The sequence below is a fragment of the Myotis myotis genome, unplaced genomic scaffold (genome assembly GCF_014108235.1).
Source record: "Myotis myotis isolate mMyoMyo1 unplaced genomic scaffold, mMyoMyo1.p scaffold_m19_p_2, whole genome shotgun sequence".
Classification (NCBI taxonomy): domain Eukaryota; kingdom Metazoa; phylum Chordata; class Mammalia; order Chiroptera; family Vespertilionidae; genus Myotis; species Myotis myotis.
In genome coordinates, this window is record NW_023416324.1 from 70,210,237 (window position 1) to 70,233,982 (window position 23,746).

The window sequence follows — 23,746 nt, forward strand, 5'->3', positions numbered from 1 at the left end:
AACAACATCAACACAGCGTAGGAAAGTAGTTACCTCTGCACATGGCCCAGTCCGTGTTCTTATCTGGAAAAAGAAAAGCTCTTCCACAGGGTTCTTCGTTCTTTCCCTGTGCCCCCGTGGCTGCGGTACTTCAGGGAGGAAGCCAAGGGGCCACCGATTAGACAAATGTTTTTAGAGAATCGCTGACAGAGTTGAATCTTCTTCTGCCTTCTCCCCAGTAAGAAAAAAGCAAGATGGAAAAAAGTATGTTAAATATGTAATCCTAATTACTTTCATGATAAAGAATACATAGCTACAATTCCTTTTGAAAGTTTGTACTAAAATTAAAAAAAAAAATTTTTTACTATCTGAGACAGGCATTTTGCAAAATGTCTTGGGTTTGTGTGGGCCCTCAAATTTCTGAAAATAGATGACATTTTGACCTATTGTGTTACTTGCTGGTCACAGCTCTCTGTTTCAGTTTTGAGTGTATGTCTGTGCAGAGGTATTCTGGTCTAATCCTTTATCATTTAGCACTTGCTCATATAGAGAAAGAAGGAAAATCCCAACTCATGTTTTATAAGAAGACAAAATATAGGTGAAGTGACAGTTGTTATTGCCATGCAGGAAGAAAGGAATAGTAAGACTTGATAATAAACAAGATGACTTTGTGATAAAGGTGTCCATTTTTAGCACTGTTCTTAACCATTGTGACCCTGATAAATCCCTTACTCTGTCCAAAGCCTCAGTTACTTCAGCTGTCAAAGGGAAACTAGCTAGGTTGAGACTAAGTCACACTTGGGGAAATTAGGTGGTGGTATAGCCTCATAAAATAAGACTATGCAGTTAAACCTCATCTTTTAGATTCTTCATTTACCCAGGCTGTTATTAATAAGGATGCCTATCTTTCCCAGAAGACTTTTGTTTTTGTTTGATTCTAAGCTCCCAAAATGTCTGGTATTGTATTATCTGTTCTGTTTTAATTGATAAAGTATTTAACAGAAATATTCCTCTTACCTTCTCCTTCCCAGCCCTAACTTCTGAGGGATGAGAGAGTGTTAAAAAAATTTTTTAAGCCCAACATTATCTTTAGTAGTCTCTGCATGTCATCACCCTTATGCACGGTAATCAGCAGAACAAGTTTCCCTCCTGCACCAGAACTCTGTGTGAACCCAGCGATTTCTCAAATCTGATAGGTACAGAAAGTGTGTGGCTTTTCACTTCCTGTCCCTTCCTCCAACCCCAAACCATAGAGAAGCATGCTTTCTGGTTACATTTATTCTGCTTGACGTTCTCACAGCTTTTTCTTCCCTTAAGATTGAGTATGAGGAGTGTTGTTCATTGTCATTTTACAACAGCCTAGCAGTTTGATTCTGCAAGTTTGGAAATTAATAACTCTCAGAAAACTCCAAGAGTGCTTGCTTCTCTTAGTTTTGAGGGTCAGAGTAAAGGATGTCTGTGCTCTATCATTTCAGGCAAGTGGCTGATGTGATCTTCAGTATTTCACACAGATTATTCAGAAAAGGATAATTCAGACTATGCTGTGATTTCCAGTGTTCCAGGAGCTGCGCTGTGTATTCCCCGGTGGGAATGAGGGCAGTGAGGAAAGCAACAGGGACCATTATTAGGAAGGCCATTTAAAAATCCAAGTTCATTACTGACTTAAATGAGGAGTAGTCAGATGGCATTACGAGGAAAGATTAAAAGGACTTACAATTAATTTAGAACCATTTTCAAGAATATGAAGGAATAATGTTTTTGTTGTTGTGGTTCTTAAAAACCTCATCCAAAGATATTTTCCATTGATTTTTATTGCCATATGGGTGATGGACAACAGAGTTCCATAAGTTGTTTAGCTCCACTTGCTCAGTAAACCACAACTTGAACTCTTTCTATTGCTTTCTCTGTTGGTAAGATTCAAACCAGTGATAAGTTACTCTGAGGCTCAATCAAGAGTTTGTACAGCTCTAAATCCTGGGATGTAAGGATCTATTTTTTTTTTTAATGCCACTTTTTAATTAAAAATCTTTCTCTTGTTTTAGTTGTCAAACTTTGAAACTCCTCTTACTACTGTGTATAATAATTCCTGTTAACCAGATGTTGTTTGATAGCTCAGTAATAACAAATGGAGAGTACATGTCCTAACCTGTCTTGCATTCTCTTTTTTTGATGTGCAGCATATGTGGAGCAGTCAGCTAAATAAAGGTCTTATCATTAAGATACAGTTTGATACTTGGCTTTTTGCTTGTGTTGTCATGCCATTTACCATATGGTAAAGAACTAGTTATAGAAGATTGCCTGTCTTTTCAGAATGGAGATTTGAATCAGTGGCGTTTTCATGAGAAATTTCCTCTCTTGTCTGTGATTTATACATTGCAAGTTATGTAATTCCTTTTTTCAAATTATATTCTCCAGCATACAAATTGTTGGTGGTAAGCCATCCTGTTAGTGCCACCTTTAGAGGTTTTTATTCATACTTAAAAGAACTTGAAAGAAATAAATTGAAACATAACAATTTTTTTTTGTTTTTACGCATGGCCAATCACATTTCTGTTATTTTAAAGGTATTTCCTACATAAAACACATTGTTAAATACCAACTGTGGTATATTGCTGTTTTTAAAGTAGAAGTAGTTATTTGGGCCCAGTTTATTGTGGCTTTCTTTGATATACACTACTAGAAGTTGCAGGACTGGAATAGATGCTAGACTCTTTTTCAATATATAATAGGGTGGGAGTTCGAAAAGGTTAAACAGATAAGTTATTACCATATCATAATTAACAGTGTATGGATAAAGGATCAAGGGGAAAGGAACCTTAACAAAAAAGGGGAGTGTTGGATAAGGTCCTGAGATTGTGTACTTCAGAAATAACTTAGAGGAGCAAGATTTTATTTCATGATATCCTTCTGCGAGGTGGAAGATAATGTTATTTTATGTTTTGAATTAATGAATTTGGATAATATTTATATTCTGGGGCACTACATTTTAGGAATATGAGAAACTAGAAGAGGTTATAAGGAAGAATACCATCTAAATGAGTAGTCAGATGGCATCTATGAGGAAAGATTAAAAGGACTTACAATTAATTTAGAACCATTTTCAAGAATATGAAGGAATAACTTTGTTGTTTTTAAAAACCTCATCCAAGGATATTTTTCCATTGATTTTTAGAGTGGAAGGGAGGGCGAGAGACAGACAGAAACACCAATGTGAGAGAAACATATCGATTGGTTGCCTCCTGCACGCACCCCGGCCAGGGCCAGAGATTGAGCCTACAACCAAGGTATGTGCCCTTAACTGGAATCAAACCCAGGACCAGTGGCCTGACACTCTATCCACTGAGCCAAACCGGCAGGGGCTAAAGGAATAACTTTTAAGACCATGCCTCCCCAAATATTTTTATGAAGGAGAAAATAAAATTCTGTAAGAGATATTTAGATTATATATGAGGTACAATGTCTAGAAGTTTTTTTATTTTTTCATTTTTTTTTAAGTATGTTTTTATTGATTTTTTTACAGAGAGGAAGGGAGAGGGATAGAGGGTTAGAAACATCGATGAGAGCGAAACATCGATCAGCTGCCTCCTGCACGCCCCTCACTGGGGACCGAGCCCGCAACCAAGATATATGCTCTTGACCGGAATCAAACCTGGGACCCTTCAGTCCATGGGCCAACTGGTTAGGGCTAGAAGTTTATTAACCATTGCAACATAATACACACAGAAGTGTAGAATCCCCTTCCTTCAAGATAGTAGAGATAGTTGATTTGCAGTCTGTGTAAAGGAACCAAATCACTACATTAAGAAAGGATCTTGAATCTCTTTTCTTAGATCATTTAACTCTTAATGAGAGGAGACTGAAAGGAAGTATAGATTCCAAAAGCAGCTAAGTTCTTGTTTTGCAGCTACATTCTATTATTTGCATTGACCTAAGAAGAATAAGAAAACGCCCCAGTCAGGAACAGTAGAAATAGCCAGAAATACACAGAAATGAAGACCTATATTAGTTGGATTGTAGATATCCTAAATTGCTCTTTCTCTTGGCCAAATAAATCCCATCTCATTTAGAGTGAAAAGAATTTCCTCTCCTTTTATGCTTCACCTATGAGACTACAGTACGTTTGCTCCTGAGGAAGGTACTACCAAGCACCCACTCAGGGCTGACTCCTTGCTCCACAGTTTCCTCTTCAGGACTGGAAGTGAATTAAAACTATAAACTGAGCCAGCTCTGTGGCACTTAGCACTACTCACGCTTGGCCAATCTTAGCACTTCCCTGACAACAAAGTTCCAAGACAAGTGGAAGTGAGGCGGGAAATGCAGGAACAAGTGGTAGATCTTTAATGCTTGGTCTGTCTGATGGATTTTCTGTAACATTCTGGCAGGAAGGTGCCACTATGTGCGATCAGGAGGAGGAGTCAAAAAAAGATTTCCTCCCTTCCTTTCTCTAAGAAGGAAAGGTGGAAAATTTTATGAAGAAAAAACATTTCAGTAAACATAATAAAAAAGTGGCCTCTTAAACTGGTTTTTTTTTTTTTTTTTTTTTCATTCAACAAGGAAATATTGATCATCTACAGTGTGCCAGGCACTAGGGATACAGTGAACAAGTCATTGCCCTCATGAGATTCACCTTGGATCAGAGATAGACAGTAAACAAGCAAACTGGTGATACAAAATTAGACAAGAGTAAGGACTATGTAGACAAATAAAGTAAAATAAGTAGAAGGTGAGAGTGAGGATCAATTTCAGATGGTGACATTTAAACAAAACTGTGTCACGTGAAGGAGCCCACCATGCAGAGATCTGGGGAAGAGCCTCTCCAGGAAAGAAAACATCTAGCCCTCAGGTGGGAGCAGACTAAACCCTGACATCTTTGAAGCAAGGCTGGTCAGTTCGACCGGAGCGGAGTAACCAGAAAAGTTCTCTTTCTGGCTAGAAGGTTTTAGGAATTATTTTTGGTTTCTTTAAGCATCTTCCATACTTTCACAGGCAGAACCTGAATATTCTAGAGCCAAAGGGTTCCTTTGGATTTCTCAGCTCCTGTTTTAATTGCTCTCATCATCAGAGTTATCTATATATATAAAAGCCAAGCAACCAGAATGACTGGTTGCTACGATACCCACTGTGGCGGCCAGCTGGCCTGATCAGGGCCCCAATCGCCCTCCCCCACCAACCGCCCACATCCCCTTTCCACCGCCCTCCCCCCCATGGCCTGGCCCCGATCGGCCCCCATCAGGGCAGACCGGCTGGACCCCACCTGTGCATGAATTCATGCATCAGGCCTCTAGTAGTATATAAAGCATTGTATAGTGTTTGTTTTAAATTAAAATTGGTGCATAATACTCTTCCAGTATAAGGTTTGGGAACTTTTTTTTTCATCTTTATTGTTGAAATTATTTAAGATGTCCCTCTTTTTTCCCCACCCCACCCCAGGCCTTCACCACCCTATTGTCTGTGTCCATAGGTAATGCATATATGCATATAAGATCTTTGTTTAATCTCTTCCCACCCTCCCATCTGCCTTCCTTCTGAGAATCGTCAGTCTGTTCCATTTCCATGCCTCTGATTCTATTTTATTCACGTTTATTCTGTTTATTAGATTTTTTTATTCGTTTTGATTTTTAGATTTAATGGTTGATAGGTATGTATTTGTTGCCATTTTGTTCATATTTTTTATCTTTTTCTTCTTCTTCCTCTTCTTAAAGAATACCCTTCAACATTTCATATAATACTGGCTTGGTGGTGATGAACTTGGCTAGCTTTTTCTTATCTGTGAAGCTCTTTATCTGACCCTCAATTCTAAATGATAGCTTTGCTAGGTAGATTAATCTTGGTTGTAGGTCCTTGCTATTCATCACTTTGAATATTTCTTGCCACTCCATTCTGGCCTGCATAGTTTCTGTTGAGAAATCAGCTGACAGTCCTATGGGCATTCCCTTGTAGGTAACTAACTAACTGCTTTCTCTGGCAAAGCTTTTATAAAGGGCCCAATTGTAAATATTTTCAACTTCGCTGGCCCTTATGGTCCCAACTACTCAACTCTGCTATTGTAGCATGAAAGCAGCCATAAAATGTATAAGTAAAGGAGCATGGCCAGTTTTCAATAAAACTTTATTTACAGAAATAAGCAGGAAGCAGCCTTTAGTCCATAAACCCACTCTAGTACATTAAGAAGTGCTGATATCAGAAAGCAGTGATTTTAGTTCTATAATCATTCATCTGTGGGGGATACAAAGATGGGTGACTAAAATGTGATCCCAGTCATCCATCTGGCTGGGGGATGAGAAAAATATATACAACTAACAATACACATTTTAATATTATTTGAAGTATTTATAAGAATGTATTCATGTGATTGAAACAAAATAAAAGGAAATAAAAAATCCCAAAGATACTGGATTTCTTCTATAAGTAGTTAGTAAAGCAAGAGAACAAAAAGATCAGAGTTATGAGAGAGGATTGTGATGGCAATGTGGAGCATGGGTTGGAGTGAGAGACCACTCAGGAGGGTGTTGCTGTAATCCAGGGAAGAGGTAACTCATCTCAATTAGGAGAGGGACAGTGAGAATGGAGAAGGTGAAGTGAATGTAAGAGGCACCTCAGAGGGGAATCAGCAGGACTTGGTAACTAATTGGACAAAGAACATTAAGGGGTAACAATTAAAGATGACTAGTTTCTAATACTATAAGATTTCTATGAAACTAAGAGGTCAGAAATTCAGCTTTAAACATAATGTATTTGATGTACCTTTTGGACACCCAGGGGGAGAAAAATCCTAGAAGGTAAGTTAGAGATTTGAGTCATTGATAGTCAAAGTCATAAGATGGAATGTAGTACAAAAAGAAGGTCATTATGAAACCTTAGGTAAGACCTATCATTCATGGGCTGCTGAAAAAAGAAATACCTACAAAATAGATTGAGTCAACTGGGAAGAGAACTAAGAGGGGGCTTTTGGATGTGCCAATTAAGAAACTGTTATTGGCCATGAAAGGAGCAATTCCTGTAATAAGTCTTTATTCATTTGTCATTGGGCCTAGCCAGAAGGTTTTAGGAATTATTTTAAGCATCTAGTTGTAACACATGTAGGGACTGTATTGCTTAGTGCTTTGTGGTTTCCAAAGCCCTCGTCCATATTCCTAACAGAAGCAGACAATAGAACCCTGTCTCCAAGCTCAGTACAGTGCTCTTCTACATCACATCAGTCCTCAAACTCCACTCAGCCCAACAGCACCTATCGTTAGGGCATCGTATATTCTAAAAAAAATCCCAGTAACACCTTGGCAGTGGCTATAACCAATTCTTATCATTGTCCAAAACCATAATAAACTGATAAAACATTCTGATCTTGCTTCTGATTCATCCGTGCAATTAGGCACAAAAGCCTCTGGCTATGAAGATCACATGGAAATTCAGCAGATGGCCAGTGAGCAGCAGGCTAAACTAGAGCGGGCTTGTAGTCATTTGCTATGAAGTAATAAAATCTTGTTAAAGTAGATGAGCCAAGGAATCTGGAAAACATAAAGATTATATATAGTCCTTATTCCACTCTAATTGTAAATTACTTTGGAGATAGAAGCAAATCATAATTCTTTTTAATGAATCGGAAAAGATTTTTCAGGGTTCATCATCTTTCTTGATATATTATTCATTATGACTTTATAACTTGTCAAAGCAATCTTCAGGTTTTGTACTCATGAGCCTGGTTTCTAGAAAGGATAATTTTAAAGGGAAAACAGAATTTTTACATGACTCTCCACTGGATTATTAATGTTTAGTGGTACACAGGAACTATGAGAGTATTTATTCATTTACACCTCACCTTATTCCAAAAAGGATTTAAGTCAACTTAAAATTTTTAGAAAGTTAATAATATATATTTCTATAATCATTTACATTTTGTGTTAGAAACTGGGGGATGGGGAAGAAGTAGTCTTTTCAGTTAAAGATCAAAGGAGTAAATAAGGTTAAAAGAAATCTCATTGGCTAACTTTCCAGGAGTATAATTAATTATGCAACAAAACTTGTGGGCTCCAGTGTTAAGAGGCTCCAGAAGCCTAAGGATTGCTGTTTATCCACTTGATGGCTTGCTGCAGAAATCTCCAGGCACCAGGTTGATATTCTCTCCCAACAAACACCAGACCTTGTATGATTTCTCTATCAGTACTTCCTTCTGCCTGCCAGGTACTGTCATTTTTATATGTGTAGTCCTTTAGTTCTCTAAAGCAAACTTAAAACCTTCTGTTCTTTCTGCATTTTCATCCAGGGCTCAGTACACATCAGTCAGGTAAAGATTAAACTTAGGGTGCTCTCCAGACTGCAAAGAATGAAAGCTAGCATATTAGCCAGAAGCATGGGATTTTTTAAGATAAATTGCCGAGGTGCAAAGCTCTGACTTTCCACTTACTATCTTTGTGACCTGGAAGAAGGGAGGAAGGTACTTCAATTTTTGTGTGCCTTCATTTCCTCATCCATAAAATGGGAGCCATAATTCATGCTCAGAACATGTAAATAGTAAGTATTTATAGGTAACACATGGTAAATGTTAATTGATAGTCATTACCATAACTAATTTTTTTTTAATCCCAAATGTGTTTATTGGGATGGCTTTCCTCTCATTTTGATTCGGGATGCTTTTAGTGATGCTTCCTTCTGAAGCAGCATCCTCTGGAAGCCTTGCTTTTTCTCCAGTAGGCTGAGTAGCCAACACACAAAACTACTGTTTGTGCGTGGCTAAAGACGGTGATGATTTTATAGCATCCTTGGTGTTTCACATCCATGCAGTAGGAATTCGGACTCTACACCAGGAACTGCTGCTTCTGTTTCTCTTCTTCTCTCTGGAGAGGGATGAAGGAAATCCTTAGCAAGAGGCATGTTGTTGTGGGGAGGTCGTCACCATCAGAAATGCGCTATCATACTATTTTTTAAAAAGCCTATTCATCTACAGTATCCTACTTGAATTTTGCAATAACTTTTAAGGAACTTAAGTATGATTAGCCCCATTTTATAGATAATAGATCCTAAGGCTTTGATGTTCAACTTGCCCAAAATTGTAACAAGCATTCCGGACAGATCTAGGATTAGAACTCTGTTGCGTAGAGACAGAGTTCTAGTGGTTGCAGTTAGACTAAGGAGGGAACAGGTTTCATCGGGTGAGTCAGCTCTAAAACAGTCAGAGTGGGTGCTCAGAGCTTTGTTTTGAGGATTCTCAAAGCAGGTCCAGCTCATTAAGAAGAGAATACCTGATTGATTAGCTTTGTTTGCCATGGGCCCAGGAGCATGGAGCAGGATTGCATTGTTGCTTTCTTTTCTTTTCTTTTCTTTTCTTTTTTCTAACTCCGAGCTAAAGTTTCCCATGAACTCTAGTTTTTCTTTATAAACAAAACATTTAGGTACATTTGAACACATCTTTTAATAAACTTACTAATTTATAGAGTAAATATATCCTTATAAGTTTGCTAAAGAAGTATTACTATTTTCTAAAATAGTTTCTAACTAGGGCAATTGATGGAACAATTCTCTTACAAGCTGTTTATAAATCTTCTCATTTTCTGCTCTCATGAGCACACAGGTTGAAAAAATCTAGTAGTCACCATTTACTTCTAATTTGAGGGTTAAGTTTAAAACATGGCACTCTAAGAAGTAATTGAGAAAACTTTGTTTTCATATATGAACCAAATATTAGTCTCCTTGAAACTGAGAGAAATTGCCTAAGATGTGTCATATAAGTACCATTTTAAAAACACACAAAAGCTAGGTTTCTGTGGAGTTGACATATCTGATCTACCTCCTCTGACTTCTTGGTTTTATTTTAGCCAATATTATTCTATCCCCAGTATCTTTAGTCTTATTGTGGGAAAGCAGCAACTTTGTATTTTAAATATCAACTTACCTAAGTGTGGGAAAAGGCAGAGTTGACTTCTGGATTCCACCTTCTCTGCAACAAGATGCCTCAGGAAAAGCTGGCTGCAATTGCCTACATTCAACCAAGTGCCCAGGTTAGGTTTGGCTTTGGAAGGCTTGGGTAGTCCTATTTCCCAGTATGAACTACCTGTGAGAAATACCAGCAGACAAAGCTCAGGAAGTATGAGACCTGATACTCCATCCCCTACCTCTACAGAAATACAGAGAGGTGGGGGAAGTACACATTACAGTAGTTTTCCCATTTAGAACTTTGTGGATTTCACTAGACTACTAATATTTATTACTGGAGTCGCTTAACCTCTAGTTCTTGTTAAGACACCTTCAGAGAGATAGAGAATTTACCACCTTCTCAAAGTCCTGGCCATTTCTGAACAATTTTGACAAATTTTTACTTTTGTATTCTCTATGAAATGGCTAAACAAAGATGAAATCTGTCTCTCGAAAAATAACATTTCCCATTCTACACACACTGCTGCAGAATTGCTCTGCTCTGATTTCTTGACTGTTATTGTTTTAAATCAGAGTTATCTTATTTATATTTTATGTGCCCAGTGGCAATGACCAAGATTAAATAAGCATCACCCAACCGGTGTGACTCAGTGGTTAAGGGTCGACCCATGAACCAGGAGGTCACTATTCGATTCCCAGTCAGGGCACATGCCCAGGTTGTGGGCTCCATCCCCAGTAGGGGGCATGCAGGAGACAGCCGATTAATGATTCTCTCTCATCATTGATGTTTCTATCTCTCTCTCTCTCATCCTTCCTTTCTCTGAAAATCAATAAAAATATATTTTTTAAAACGATTAAGCGTCTGGAAGAGCTTTGTGCAAGGTATAAGACTATTTGGGGAAAAAAGAATTTTCTCTCCAAAAAGCTTTCCAGGAATGTAAGTAACTTGCAGAGGTTCTACAAATCATGATCTCTGGAGATTAAAATATTTATGAAAAGTAATGGTCTTGAGTATTTGTAATTAGATTAGTCACTTTTTAAAAATGATACTTGCTAATCACATTTGAATTTAAATTACTTTTAACAATCTATTACATGCAATCTTTAGGGGTATTTACTATAAATGATTAAAGAAAAAAGCAGAGTGTTACTTATAAAGTTTATATTAAGTGCCTTATGTAATTCATCTCTTTAGTGTTTTAAAAATAAAAATGTTAAGGTTTTATCTAAAAGGCAATCTTATTTTTTATTTATTGTCTTTTTCCAGGTGATATAATCCAAACATTCATTATAAATTACTAGAGGCCCGGTGCACGAAATTCATGCATGGGGTGGTGGGATCCCTCAGCCCAGCCTGTACCCTCTTGCAATCCGGGACCCCTCAGACATCCCTCTCGCAACCCAGGACTGCTGGCTCCTAACCGCTCGCCTGCCTGCCTAATCGCCCCTAACCACTCTGCCTGCCTATCTGATCACCCCTAACCTCTCGCCTGCCTGCCTGATCACCTTTAACCACTCACTTGCCTGCCTGATTGCCCCTAACCACTCACTTGCCTGCCTGATCGCCCCTAACCACTCGCCTGCCTGCTTGATCGCCCCTAACCACTTGCCTGCCTGCTTGATCACCCCTAACTACTCGCCTGCCTACCTGATATCCCCTAATCACTCTGCCTGCCTGCCTGATCGACCCTGACTGCTCACCTGCCTGACTGATCACCCCTAACCACCTCTGCCTCGGCCCCCACCACTGCGGCTTCATCTTTCAAGGACATTTGGAATGATGTCTAGAAGGTCGTTCAGCTGTCCGGTCTAATTAGCATATTACACTTTTATTATTATAGATGTTTTTAAAGCAATTCTCAGCTTCAAGCTTCTCCCCACAACCTCCTTTCCCCAAGTGGAAAGAAAAGACTTCATTAATTTTCCTTTCTGAGCAGAATTTTGGTGGGTTTTGCTGCCATGAAGAACATGTTATAGATCCAGACTTTTAGGCTTCTTTCTGTAATTAATAATATATTTGATCTTTCCAGTTTTTTTCTGAGATTTCTCTTCTGCTTATATTAGGAAAGCCTCTCCCTGGGGATGTTGATAAATCAGAAAGATTTCATCTCTGCCATGACAAAAACATGTTGAGGACTGAAGCCCCCTTATTCCTTCCCATTTCATGAATATGTATTTAATATTTTTGGTTGTTTTAGACTGACGCCGATTCTTGGCATTCAGAAGCATTCTCAGGAAAATATGGTGTTTACACAGTTTCTAGCTACCCTGCTTGAAGAATTACATTTAAAAAATGAAGACCTTGAAAATTTAACCATCATATTTAGAACCGGCTGTTAAATTGAGTGGTGAGTTGGATTGTGCTTTACTTTTGTTTATTTTTCATTTTTTGCCTGTTTAGATTCTTTTTTTAGTATGGAAATTTTAAAAACCAAGTACAGGCCCTGGCAGTTCAATTGGTTAGAACATCGTCCCAATACACCAAGGTTGGTCAGGGAACATGTAAGAATTAACCAATGAATGCATAAATAAGTGGAACAACAAATCAATCTCTTTTGATATCTCTCCCTTTCTCTTCCTCCCTCCCTCCCTCCCCCCTTCCCCTCTCTAAAAAGCATCAATCCTATATAATAAAGAGGTAATATGCAAATTAACCCTTACACCTTCACAAGATGGCTGCCTATGACCAAGCCGGCAGGGGGGTTAGTGAGGGACAACCAAATGACTGAACAGCAGGCTGCGTGGGGTTACCAGGCCAGCAGGGGGGACAGTTGGGGGCGACCAGGTCAGCAGGAGGGGCAGTTGGGGGTGACCAGGCCAGCAGGGGGGGCAGTTGGGGGTGATTAGGCTGGCGGGGGGGGGCAGTGAAGGGCAACTAGGCTAGCAGGGGGGCTGTTGGGGGCAACCTAGCTGGCAGCGGGGGCAGTTAAGGGCAATCAGGCTGGCACACAGGGGCAGTGAGGGGTGATCAGGCCGGCAGGTGGGGGGGGCAATTAGGGGTGACCAGGCAGGCAGGTAGGTGAGCAATTAGGAGCCAGTGGTCCAGGATTATGAGAGGGATGTCCGAATGCCAGTTTAGGCCTGATCCCCCGATCCCTGGGATCGGGCCTACACTGGCATTTGGAGATCCCCCAAGAGGTTCTGGTTGAAGAGGGTACAGGCTGTGCTGAGGGGACTCCCCACACACACTCTTGTGCACTAATTTTGTGCACTGGGCCTCTAGTATAAAAATAAAAACCAAGTATAGACATCAGTATATCCTCAGCTTGCTAACGGAGAACATGACATCCATTAGTTCTCAGCTGCCACACTCACTTCCTATCCACTCTTGTTACTTTGTGCCCCATCCTTGTTATTATTCCCCCTATATAGGTTTGCCATAGTTAATTCTGTTTCTTGCAATCCACTATGACCTTCATACTCAAACCGCCATGTCCAACCTGGTAAGTTTCTTCCCAGGAAATAGCAACTAACTTCAACTCAACTACTGCAATGAACCATTGAGAACATCCTCATCTTACTTCCCTCTTCAAAGAAATCACCCCCAACCCAGTCAACACCCTAGTACTCTCTTGTACAGATAAGCAGATAAATTTACAAGTCTGACTTTGTTGAATTGTGACCCTGCTTCCAGATGCATAGCCCTCCCCTACACCTCCTTCAGAACTGCCCATCAGAATGTACCTCCATCGTGCTGTTTTAATCATAACTCTTCATCTTTTCCTCTCTTTGCTTCTCATTTCACATACTCTCAAGTGCTCAGATAGTTTTTTAAAATTTTTAATTCAAGTTTAGTTGGCATACAATAGTATATTAGTTTCAGGTGTACAACATAATGATTCAACATTTATATGTCTTATGATGTAATCACCACACTGTGCTAGTAACCACCAGTCACCATGCCAACTTATTATGATATTATGACTGTATTTCCTATGCTATATACTACATCTCTGTGGCTCATTTATTTTATAACTGAAAAGTTTGTACCTATTATTTTCCTTCACCTTTTTTAACAATCCCCCTACTTTCTCCCCTCTGGCAACCATCAGTTTATTCTCCATTTTTATGAATCTTGGTTTGTTTGTTCCTTTGTTTTTTAGATTCCACATATAAGGCAAATTATATGGTATTTGTCTTTCTCTGTCTGACTTATTTCACTTAGCACAATACTCTCTAGGTCCATCCATGTTGTCACAAATGGCAAGATTTCATTCTTTTTAATGGCTGAGTAATATTACATTGTATACACTGAGTGGCCAGATTATTATGACCACCTGATGTTTGTAGGCAAGTTAGCTATAATTTCGCACTGAAGTTGCTAGAGGGCCAGACCATCCTATCTAATAATAGAGAAACATGGTAATTAACCGCACCTCCGACACGCTTCCCATTGGCTAATCAGGGTGATATGCAAATTAACTGCCAACCAAGATGGCGGCCGGCAGCCAGGCAGCTGAAGCAAACAGGAGGCTTGCTTGCTCCAGTGATGGAGGAAGCCAAGGTTCCCCGCCTGCCGCTGCCGGCCTCTGAGCTTGCACTCTAAGAAACAATGTTGCAATTAAAGAAGGTAAATAAACCCCAGAAACCTGCTTTCAGCGTCAGAGCTGGAGCGAGCAGGACCACAAAAGTGTTACAATTATAGAACCCAAACAAACCCAGATACCTGCTTTCAGCAGCTGAGGTCTCAGAGCTGGAGCCAAGCCTCAGAGCTAAAGCCGGCTCTCAGCTCCAGTGACAGCCATAGAAGGTAAATAAATCCCAGAATAAAAAGAAAAAAAGGAGAGGTCGGGAGCTTCAGTCACCCGCCAGCCTGAAAACGGCCCTCAGCCCCTCACCCAGACTGGCCAGGCACCCCAGTGGGGACCCCCACCCTGAAGGGGGTGTGACCAGCTGCACACAGCCATCATCCCCTCATCCAGGCTGGATGATTTCTACTATTCTGTCGTGGTCACTAATCCATTCTTCTGTTTTATCTAATCTGCTAATTTCTTCTAGTGTAGTTTTCATTTCAGTTATATTGTTCTTCAGCTATGATTAGTCTTTATTTTCTAACTTTTTGTTCAAGTTCTGAGTTCCTCTCTTCCAGTCTCAAATTTGGTGAACATGCTTATAGCCATTCCTTTGAATCTTTATCAGGCAAATTACTTATCTCCATTTCATTCAGCCTTTTTTTTTTGGATTTGTTGTTCCTTCATTTGGAACCTGTTCCTGGTTTCTCATTTTGACTTTCAGTGTTTGTTCCTGTTAAGTAGATGCAATACCCATCTCTTCCAATTTTGAAAAGATGGCCTTGTGTAGAAGCAACTCCTGTGTATGTATACCAGGGGTGGGGAATGTCCAGCCCACGGGCCACATAAGGCCCATGAAATCATTTGGCCTGGCCCTGCAAAGTCATTAGGGGTGAGTTACTTAAATGTTTGACCAAATATAGCAGGCTAATTTTTAAGTTGATAATTTTGTATGGCCCTTGGCGGAACAAAAAGGCTCCCCACCCCTGGTATAGACTGTGTGCTGGGTTTTGGCAAGGTGGTTGGAGTCAGGGAGGACGCCTACAGTGTCTGGTGTCAGTTGCCTGGGAGGTGCTGGCCCAGGGTGAAGTGACCCAGTGCATACACATGCATATAGTAGCTCCCTATTGGTCTGGCTGTCCTGGACAGAGTGAAGTACTGGCAGGGAAGCCCCAATGCATGCATATTTTGGTGACCTTTCAGTTCCCACAGGATCGAGGTCTGGATGAGGCAAAGCCTGTTGATCCAGTTGTCTAGCCAGAGCTGAGATCCAGGCTAGGCTGCCAGCTACAGCACCATTTGGTTCACTGAAACAAGCTCTGGACAGGGCATCTGGAAATTCACTGCAGCAGCCTTGTAGGTCCACCAGAGCACTTGCATAGCACTCCCCCCTGCACTATCCAGCTGGAGGGGGGATGTAAACATTGACACTCACCTGGCACCGCTGATCCCAGAGCGCTGTCATGATTCTTCAACCTTTATGTGCTCGCATGCGCGATTTCTCTCTCTCTCTCTCTCTCTCTCTCCTTTGATGTGCAGAAACTTTTCAGTCGGCCCTGAGTTGTCTCTCAGAAGGAATTGTTGTAAATGTGGGTGTGTATTTGATGTGTTCATGGGAGGGGGCAATTTAGTTTCTTTCTATGCCACCAGTTTGGACCCGCCTGATAGGTTTTGATTTAATGTTGTGATTGAAGAAATTAATCCTAAACTACAAATGAGATCTTCTCAGGAAGCATTCTTTTTTTTCCAACTTTCAATTATTTTTAAAATTATAAAAACATACAACCTTGTTATAAAAGTTAAAATAATTGCATATAAGATTTAAAAAAGAAAAACTCCCCCTTACCTCTGCCTTCAATCCTGTCCTGTCTTCTTTCCAGAAGCACACTTGATGTCTGTCATTTTATTTTTTATTATTCGAATTTTTGTAAAAGAAAAAACACGGCCTTCAAGCAAATCTTCTAATACATGAAAAGGATATTTGAGAGAGATATTTTTGGTAAGCAAGAAAAAATGGTATTCCTTTACTGAACCTTCTAGAAAATGAAATATAAGGAAATAACGTATAAGGAATAAGCACTGTACCTGCCTCCCAACTTATACCCAGAGTGACCTTTTCCAATGATCCCGCTCCCCTGAAGATCTTATAAAACAAAGGGTTTTAGCAGTGAGCTCAAAATGGCCTGTGTAAGTATCAATTCAAAACCTCTACTAAGAATATAGTGAGGTTGGAGATTTTTTGTTTTATTGGGCTTCAGATATAGAGGATCGAATTAATCGTACCCTTTGGTTCAAAACACCTTTTCTCCATGAAATGAAAGGTGGGGGTTTTTCCAGATAGACTGAAAACAAAGAATGCCTAGCCAGAGGTCCTTCCAGACCTAGTTTAATAAATAGGTAGCAATTAAAAATCATTTTTAATTAGCATATTTAAAACTTGTATATAAACAGATAGTGTTAAAGTACTTTTAAGGACTTCCAACAAAATGTTTCAACTGGAATTAATAGTTACCCTGTTGTTAATTATTTACATCATTTATTTGTGTAAATAATCAAAGTAAACCTTTGCCCAGACTTTGTTAGTATTATAAGAATTCTGAATGAGTCTTATTACTTAATTTTCCATATGAGAAATGGAGATGGTTGTGAGTAAACAGATGGATTTTTTCTGTTTGCTTGAATTTTTAAGCTGTAAATTTATTTGCATATAAAGATTTTAATGTCTAATAACCTCTTTTTATTACTTGAGAGAGAGATGAAGGGAGGCGGGAAAGAGAGAAACATCAATTTGTTGTTCCACTTACTTATGCATTCATTGGTTGATTCTTGTATGTGCCCTGACCGGGGATCAAACCCACAACCTTGGCTTATCCGGACAATGCACTAACCAGTTGAGCTACCCAGCCAGGGCTGTCTAAGAACCTTTTCAAGATTAAATTACTACTAATTAGTATATGTAAATATGCTTTTATTTACAAATAGCAGGGGGGAAAATCCAGCTCAAACATTTTTCTTATTATGGTATATTAATGTCTTAAAACAACAAACCTTTTTTTTAACCTTATCTTTTCTATGAATCAAGAATCTGGACATAGTTTAACATGGAGCCTCTGGCTCAGAGTCTCTCAATGAGGTTGCAGTTAAGCTATCTGCCAGGACTATGATGTCATCTGAAGGCCCAAATGGAAGAAGATCCCCTTCTCCAAGCTCATTCATGTGGTTGTTGGCAGGATTAGTTCCTCACAGGTTATTGAACTCAGGGCCTCAGTTTCTCACTGAACCTTGTCTAGAGACCTCTTCCAGTTCCTTGCCACATGGATCTCTACAGTGCACCTCACAACTTGGCATGTGGCTTCCCTCAGAGAGAGACAGTACCCAAGGTGGAAGCCACACTCTTTTTGTAACTAATCTCAGAAGTGACATCCCATTACTTCTGCTGTACCATGACCAGTTAGAAACTAATCACCAGGTCTAGCCCACACTTAAGGTGAGGGGATTGTATAAGGATATGAATACCAAGAGGCAAGGATCATTAGGGGCCAACTTAGAAGCAGTCTACTATAGATGGCAAAGTTCCCAGTTTTATACAGAGTGGGGCAAAAGTAGGTTTAAAGTTCATATGGGAAATACAATAATTAATAAGAATAAACTGTTTTGTGTACTCACAACTATAAACCTCCTTTTGTCCCACCCTGCATATACCATACTCACTGTCCAAGTGAGAGTCTTGAACTTCACACTAAATTCAGGGCACCCCTGAACCAATCCATGTGGCCACAGGTATATCTATAAGCTAACCCATTCATTCTGTGAAGGGATGGGGCAGAGGAGGATTTTCTTATTGACCTAGACCAGTGGTTGGCAAACTCGTTAGTCAACAGCGCCAAATATCAACAGTACAACGATTGAAATTTCTTTTGAGAGCCAAATTTTTTAAACTTAAACTATATAGGTAGGTACATTGTTATTAACTTAATTAGGGTCCTCCTAAGGCTTAGGAAGAGCCACACTCAAGGGGCCAAAGAGCCGCATGTGGCTCGCGAGCCGCAGTTTGCCGGCCACGGACCTGGACCCATGAAAGCCTACCCCTCAAGCTGTATTATGAACTTGGGTCTATTTCACTCAAACCATTATTGCTACATAATGAAAAATGGAGTGTGTACTGGGAAAACAACAGAGTTTTTTCAAAAGCTGGTAAAATATTTTAGGTGTTTTATTCAGACTCTTTTTTTGCTTCACAGATGTACTTCATGAAGAATGAATAGAAAATGAACTGTACACCATTTCTAGAATTCTGGCCACAATAATGGTCTGGTGATGACTGACAGCTAGCTTTGTTCCAAGAAAAACCTTTACCTTCTCAGATTTCAACCCCTTCCCTCCCAGCCCCTAACTATACAGAGTGACTTCCCAGGTATAGAGGAACCATTATTCCAACAAGGATATAAAAGTCCTTGCATCCTTGGCTATAAGACATAGGATTTTTATCTGAAAATAAATATTTAAGAAAATATGATGTCCATTTGTTTATTTATTTATTTGGATGATTCCATCACAACACTTGACAAAAAAAAAAAAAAAATTGAGAAAAGTTCTATTTTGGCCTCATAGTCTAAACCAGGGGTGGGCAAACTTTTTGACTTGAGGGCCACAATGGGTTCTTAAACTGGACCGGAGGGCCGGAACAAAAGCATGGATGGAGTGTTTGTGTGAACTAATATAAATTCAAAGTAAACATCTACACTAATAAAAGAGAAAAATGGTAATTGGCGTACGGCGCTACCCTTTTCATTGGCTAATCAGGGCTATATGCAAATTAACTGCCAACTAAGATGGCAGTTAACTGCCAACAAAGATGGCGGTTAATTTGCATATGTAGGCACAATGCAGGGAGGCAAAAGGGAAAGCAGGAAGAAGCCCCCTGCCACTGACAGTGATCGGAAACCCAGGGGGGGGCTAAGAGGTGGGGGGCCGCCTTTGCCCTGCCCCCCAGCCATAATCGGAGAATCAGGCGCCTTTGCCGCCCTGGCCAGTGATAGCAGGAAGTAGGGGTGGAGCCAGCAATGGGAGCTGGGCACGGTCGAAGCTGGCAGTCCCGGGAGCTAGAGGTCCCTTGCCTGGGCCTAAAGCGGAGCCCACGATCGCGGGGCCGCTGCAGCTGCGGGTCCCCGCTGCCCGGGCCGGACGCCTAGGCCAGAGGCGTTAGGCCTGGGCAGGGGCAGAGCGGGAGATCGCGGGGAGCTGGGAGGCCTCTGCCCAGGCCTAATGCCTTGGCCAGAGGCATTAGGCCTGGGCAGGGGCGGAGCCTGCTGCCGGGAGCCGGTCCATCCTTGCTGTTTCAAGGGACCTGGCATATATGGCATGCTGTTCTTAATATGTTTGCTCACCTTCTTGGCACTATGTGTTTTAACCAAGGTCTCTGAGAAAGGTTGTTTCCCCAGGTAGGGATTTTCCCCTGAAGTTAGGGAGGGAATAAAACCTCTTAACTAAGTGCCAGGCGGGTAATTAATCACTTTAACTACGAACAATCATGCTTAAGCTACATAATCTTTACTCCCTGGAATGGAGATAAGAAATGCCCTAACCTTTGTAATAGAGATTGATAGGATTGAATCAACTGGTATAAATACAGATGTAACAAGACAGCAAGAGACAGAACTTAGAACACAGAACTTAGAACACAGAACCTACACAGAACTAGAGACAGAAGAACTTCGCTGGAGAGAACATGGCAAAAGATCCTGGACTGAACCTGACTACAGAAATTGGCAAGAGAACCTGACTAGAACCTGGTGACAGAACCTGGCTGGAGAACCTAGTGGGGGAACATGGCTACAGAACCTGGCTGGAGAACCTGGAGAACTTGGCTGGAGAACCTAGCAAGAGAACATGGACACAGAACCTGGCTGGAGATCCAAACCAGAACTTCGCTGGAGATCCTGACCAGAACTTGGCTAGAGATCCTGGCTAGGCTGCTGATCAACTGAACGCTGTATCCATGTCATTCCTTCTTCGCCGACTACGGCCACACCTTTGGGGACCCCTGGACCTGCTGGGGTTGGACCCCGGCAGCCTGCAACCGCGGGGAGCTGGGGGTCCCCTGCCCAGGCCTGACACCTCTGCCGGAGGCCTCAGGCCTGGTCAAGGGGCCGATCCGGTGATTGGTGATCAGAGGGTGATGAGGGTCAACTCCTCTGGCCAAGGAATCAGGCCTGGGCGGGGGGCGGAGCCGGGGATTGGAGGGATATGATGGTCCCCTTGCCCAGGCCTGACGCCTGGGTCAGAGGCGTCAGGCTTGGGCGGGGGGTGGAGCAAGCGATCAGAGGGAGATGGGGGTCCCTGCCCAGGCATGATTCCTGGGCCAGAGGCCTCAGGCCTGGGCGGGGGTCAGAGCCAGTGATCGGGGGGAGATGGGGGTCCCCTGTCCAAGCCTGACACCTCTGGCGGAGGCGTCAGGCCTGGGCAAGGGGCAGAGCCAGCAGTCAGAGGGGGCTGGGGGCAGAACCAGTGATGGGGGGAAATGAGGGTCCCCTGCCCAGGCCTGACACCTCTGTCAGAGGCGTCAGGCCTGGGCAAGGGGCCGATCCTGCGATTGGAGGGTGATGGGGGTCAACGCCTGAGGGCTCCCAGTATGTGAGAGGGGGCAGGCTGGGCTGAGGGACACTCCCCCCCCCCCCGCCCCACACACACCCAGTGCACAAATTTCGTGCACCGGGCCCCTAGTCATTACATAAAAGGGTACAGCCCGAGGGCCCAAGTTTGCCCACGCTGGTCTAAACTCTAGATTCTAAAGAACAATAAAGAAGTCAATAAATGCAATTGGAGAAAAAGCCCTTTGGAAGCCTATTCATTAGTCTTTTAAAGAAGCTGACTGTGGTGTAATGTGGTTAACCTCACCCGTCCAAAACAGAAGTATCCCAGAACTTTCTGGACTCGATTTTTTTTAAAAAAGCAAGGGGATGGGGAGGGGCAGAGTGTGGAATCTAGAGTTTGTTTTCAAGAGAGACCATCTCTAGAATTTACACTGCTTTTTCAAAATGTGTATTGAAGCATGCAAGGGTATGCTTGCCTTCAGGGTAGTTAAAGGGGCCCCAGACAATTTGAGCAGCTTTACTGGAGGGAAAAGAAACAAAAACAAAATCAGATCTGTACTCTGGGACACTGGAAGAAATGCCCAGCCACAGAAAGGACCAGAAAGCAGCCTGGTACACAACAAACCGGAATCTACAAGCTCTGCAAGGTCACAGGCTACAATATTAATATACAAATATCAATTGTTTTTGTATACTAGCAATGAAAATTCCAAAAATGAAATTAAGAAAATAATTCTAGGCATGCTCTTCCTTCCGGGAGCATGCCCACACTCCTCCTGCTGTTCTTCCCCCACAGGTGCGCATTTCCTAAACTCAAAGGGACTCCACGAGATTTGCAACCAGGGAGCAATGGGCAGCAGCTCATCTTGGTTTAATACCCTGAACCTGTCCCCCAAACCCCCTTTTTTCTGACTCCAGTGAGCCAACAGCAGCCCTGCCTAACCTCAGTTCTTTCCTATAACGTTTCTAGAGACCAAAGTAGCCCTGCCTAGGCTCTCGCCTGTTGACCCTTCTATCCTAGGCCCTTCCTTTTTTCACTGTCCCCAATTTTAATAAACCTAACTCCCCAAAAAGAAAGCAAATCATTCCATCCAAAATACTAACAAAAATATTTAAGAATAAATTTAACAGAAGTACAAGACTTGTACAATGAAAACTATAAACAGAGAAATTAAGGGAGGTAAATAGAGGTATTCCATGTTCATGAATTAAAAGATTTAATATTGTTAAGATGGCAATTGTCTTTTAAAAGTTTATTTAAAAATCAATACAAACCCTATCAAAACTCCAGCAGGCTTTTTTGAAAAATTGGCAAGCTGATCCTAAAATTTCTAGGGAAATTCAAAGGATCCATAATAGCCCAAACAGTTCTGAAAACGAGGAACACTTCCTGATTTCAAAACTTATTACAAAGCTACAATAATCAAGACAGTGTGATATTGATATAAAGATAGACAGAAAGATAAGTGGAACAGAACTTGTGTGTCTAGGAGTAAGCCCTCATATTTATGGTCAATTGATCTTCAACTAAGGTGCCAAGCCATTTCCATGAAGAAAGGATAGTCTTTTCAACAAATGGTGCTGGAACATTTGGATATCAGATGCAAAAAAGATTAATTTAGACCCTTACCTCCTACCATATACAAAAGTAAATTCAAAATGAGTCGGAGACCTAAATATAAGAGCTAAAACTGTAAAACTTTTAGGAGAAAACCTACATGGCATTGGTTTAGGAAAAGAGTTCTTAGATAAGATCCCCAAAACAAATCAGGACACATGCCTTGGTTGTGTGCTCAATCCCCAGAAGCGGGCGTGCAGGAGGCAGCCAGTTGATGATGTTTCTCTCTGATGGCTGTTTCCATCTAGCCTTCTCTCTCCCTCTCTTCCTAAAAAAAGAAAAAAAGGCAGTGTTGGTGAGCTGTGAAGAAACAAGCCCTAATACATGGCTGGTGGGAATGTAAAATGGTGCAGCCAGGTTCAAAAAACAATCTGGAGGTTTCCTAAGTTAATTATAAGTTCACCACTACACTTGGTGTCTCACCCCCCCAAAAAAGGAAAACATGTTTATAAGACTTACAGGCAAATATTCATAGCATCATTGTTCATATTAGGTAAGCAACCCAAATGACCATCAACTGGTACATGGATAAACAAAAAATCCATACAGTGGAGTACTGATACATGCTATAACACAGCTAAACCCCAGAAACATTATGCTAAGTGAAATAAGTCTGACACAATAAACCATACAAGGTATGATTCCATTTTATAAAATATAAAAAAAGAAAAACCTCAGCTAGATACTATATTGGTGGTTGCATGGGCAGGGATGGGAACAGGGATCATCTGCAAATGGGGGTGATGAAATGTTCTAAAATTAAATTATGATTTTTGTACAACTTTGTAAACTTTAAAAATAATTGCTTTGTGTACTTAAGACAGGTGAATGTTATGTATATACATTATCTCAATAAAGGTGTTAAAGGTGATGTCCATAGTATCTGAAATAATCTACAGGTTCAATGGCATTTTCACAGAAATAGAATAAATAATCCTAAAATTTGTATGGCACCACAAAAGACCTCGAATAAACAAAGCAATCTTGAGAAAGAAGAACATACCTGGAAGCATCATGCTCCCTGATTTAAAACTATATTAAAGCTATAGTAATCAAAACAATATGGTATAGGCATAAAAACAGGCTCATAGATCAGTGGAACAAAATACAGAGCCCAGAAGTAAACCCACACATATATGGGTCCATTTATAACAAAGGGGCCAAAATATACAATGGGG

General features: G+C 41.0%; 1 protein-coding gene across 14 annotated transcripts in view; it reads left to right on the plus strand.

Annotated features, from left to right (window-relative positions):
- RPAP2 (RNA polymerase II associated protein 2) overlaps nucleotides 1-18,870 on the plus strand; it is a 102,813-nt gene extending 83,943 nt beyond the window's left edge. For 6 of the 14 annotated variants that reach the window (XM_036349236.1, XM_036349237.1, XM_036349239.1 and 3 more), the window contains 2 exons: nucleotides 12,045-12,194; nucleotides 18,599-18,870. In XM_036349236.1, coding sequence (XP_036205129.1) covers nucleotides 12,045-12,186 — 142 coding nt within the window. In that variant the 3' untranslated portion in view covers nucleotides 12,187-12,194; nucleotides 18,599-18,870. Of the gene's footprint in view, nucleotides 1-11,113; nucleotides 11,169-12,044; nucleotides 12,195-16,237; nucleotides 16,357-17,439; nucleotides 17,845-18,598 lie in introns of those variants that run through there. The other 8 variants (XR_004974012.1, XM_036349241.1, XR_004974009.1 and 5 more) reach the window with 7 other exon arrangements.
- Nucleotides 18,871-23,746: the final 4,876 nt, after the last annotated feature.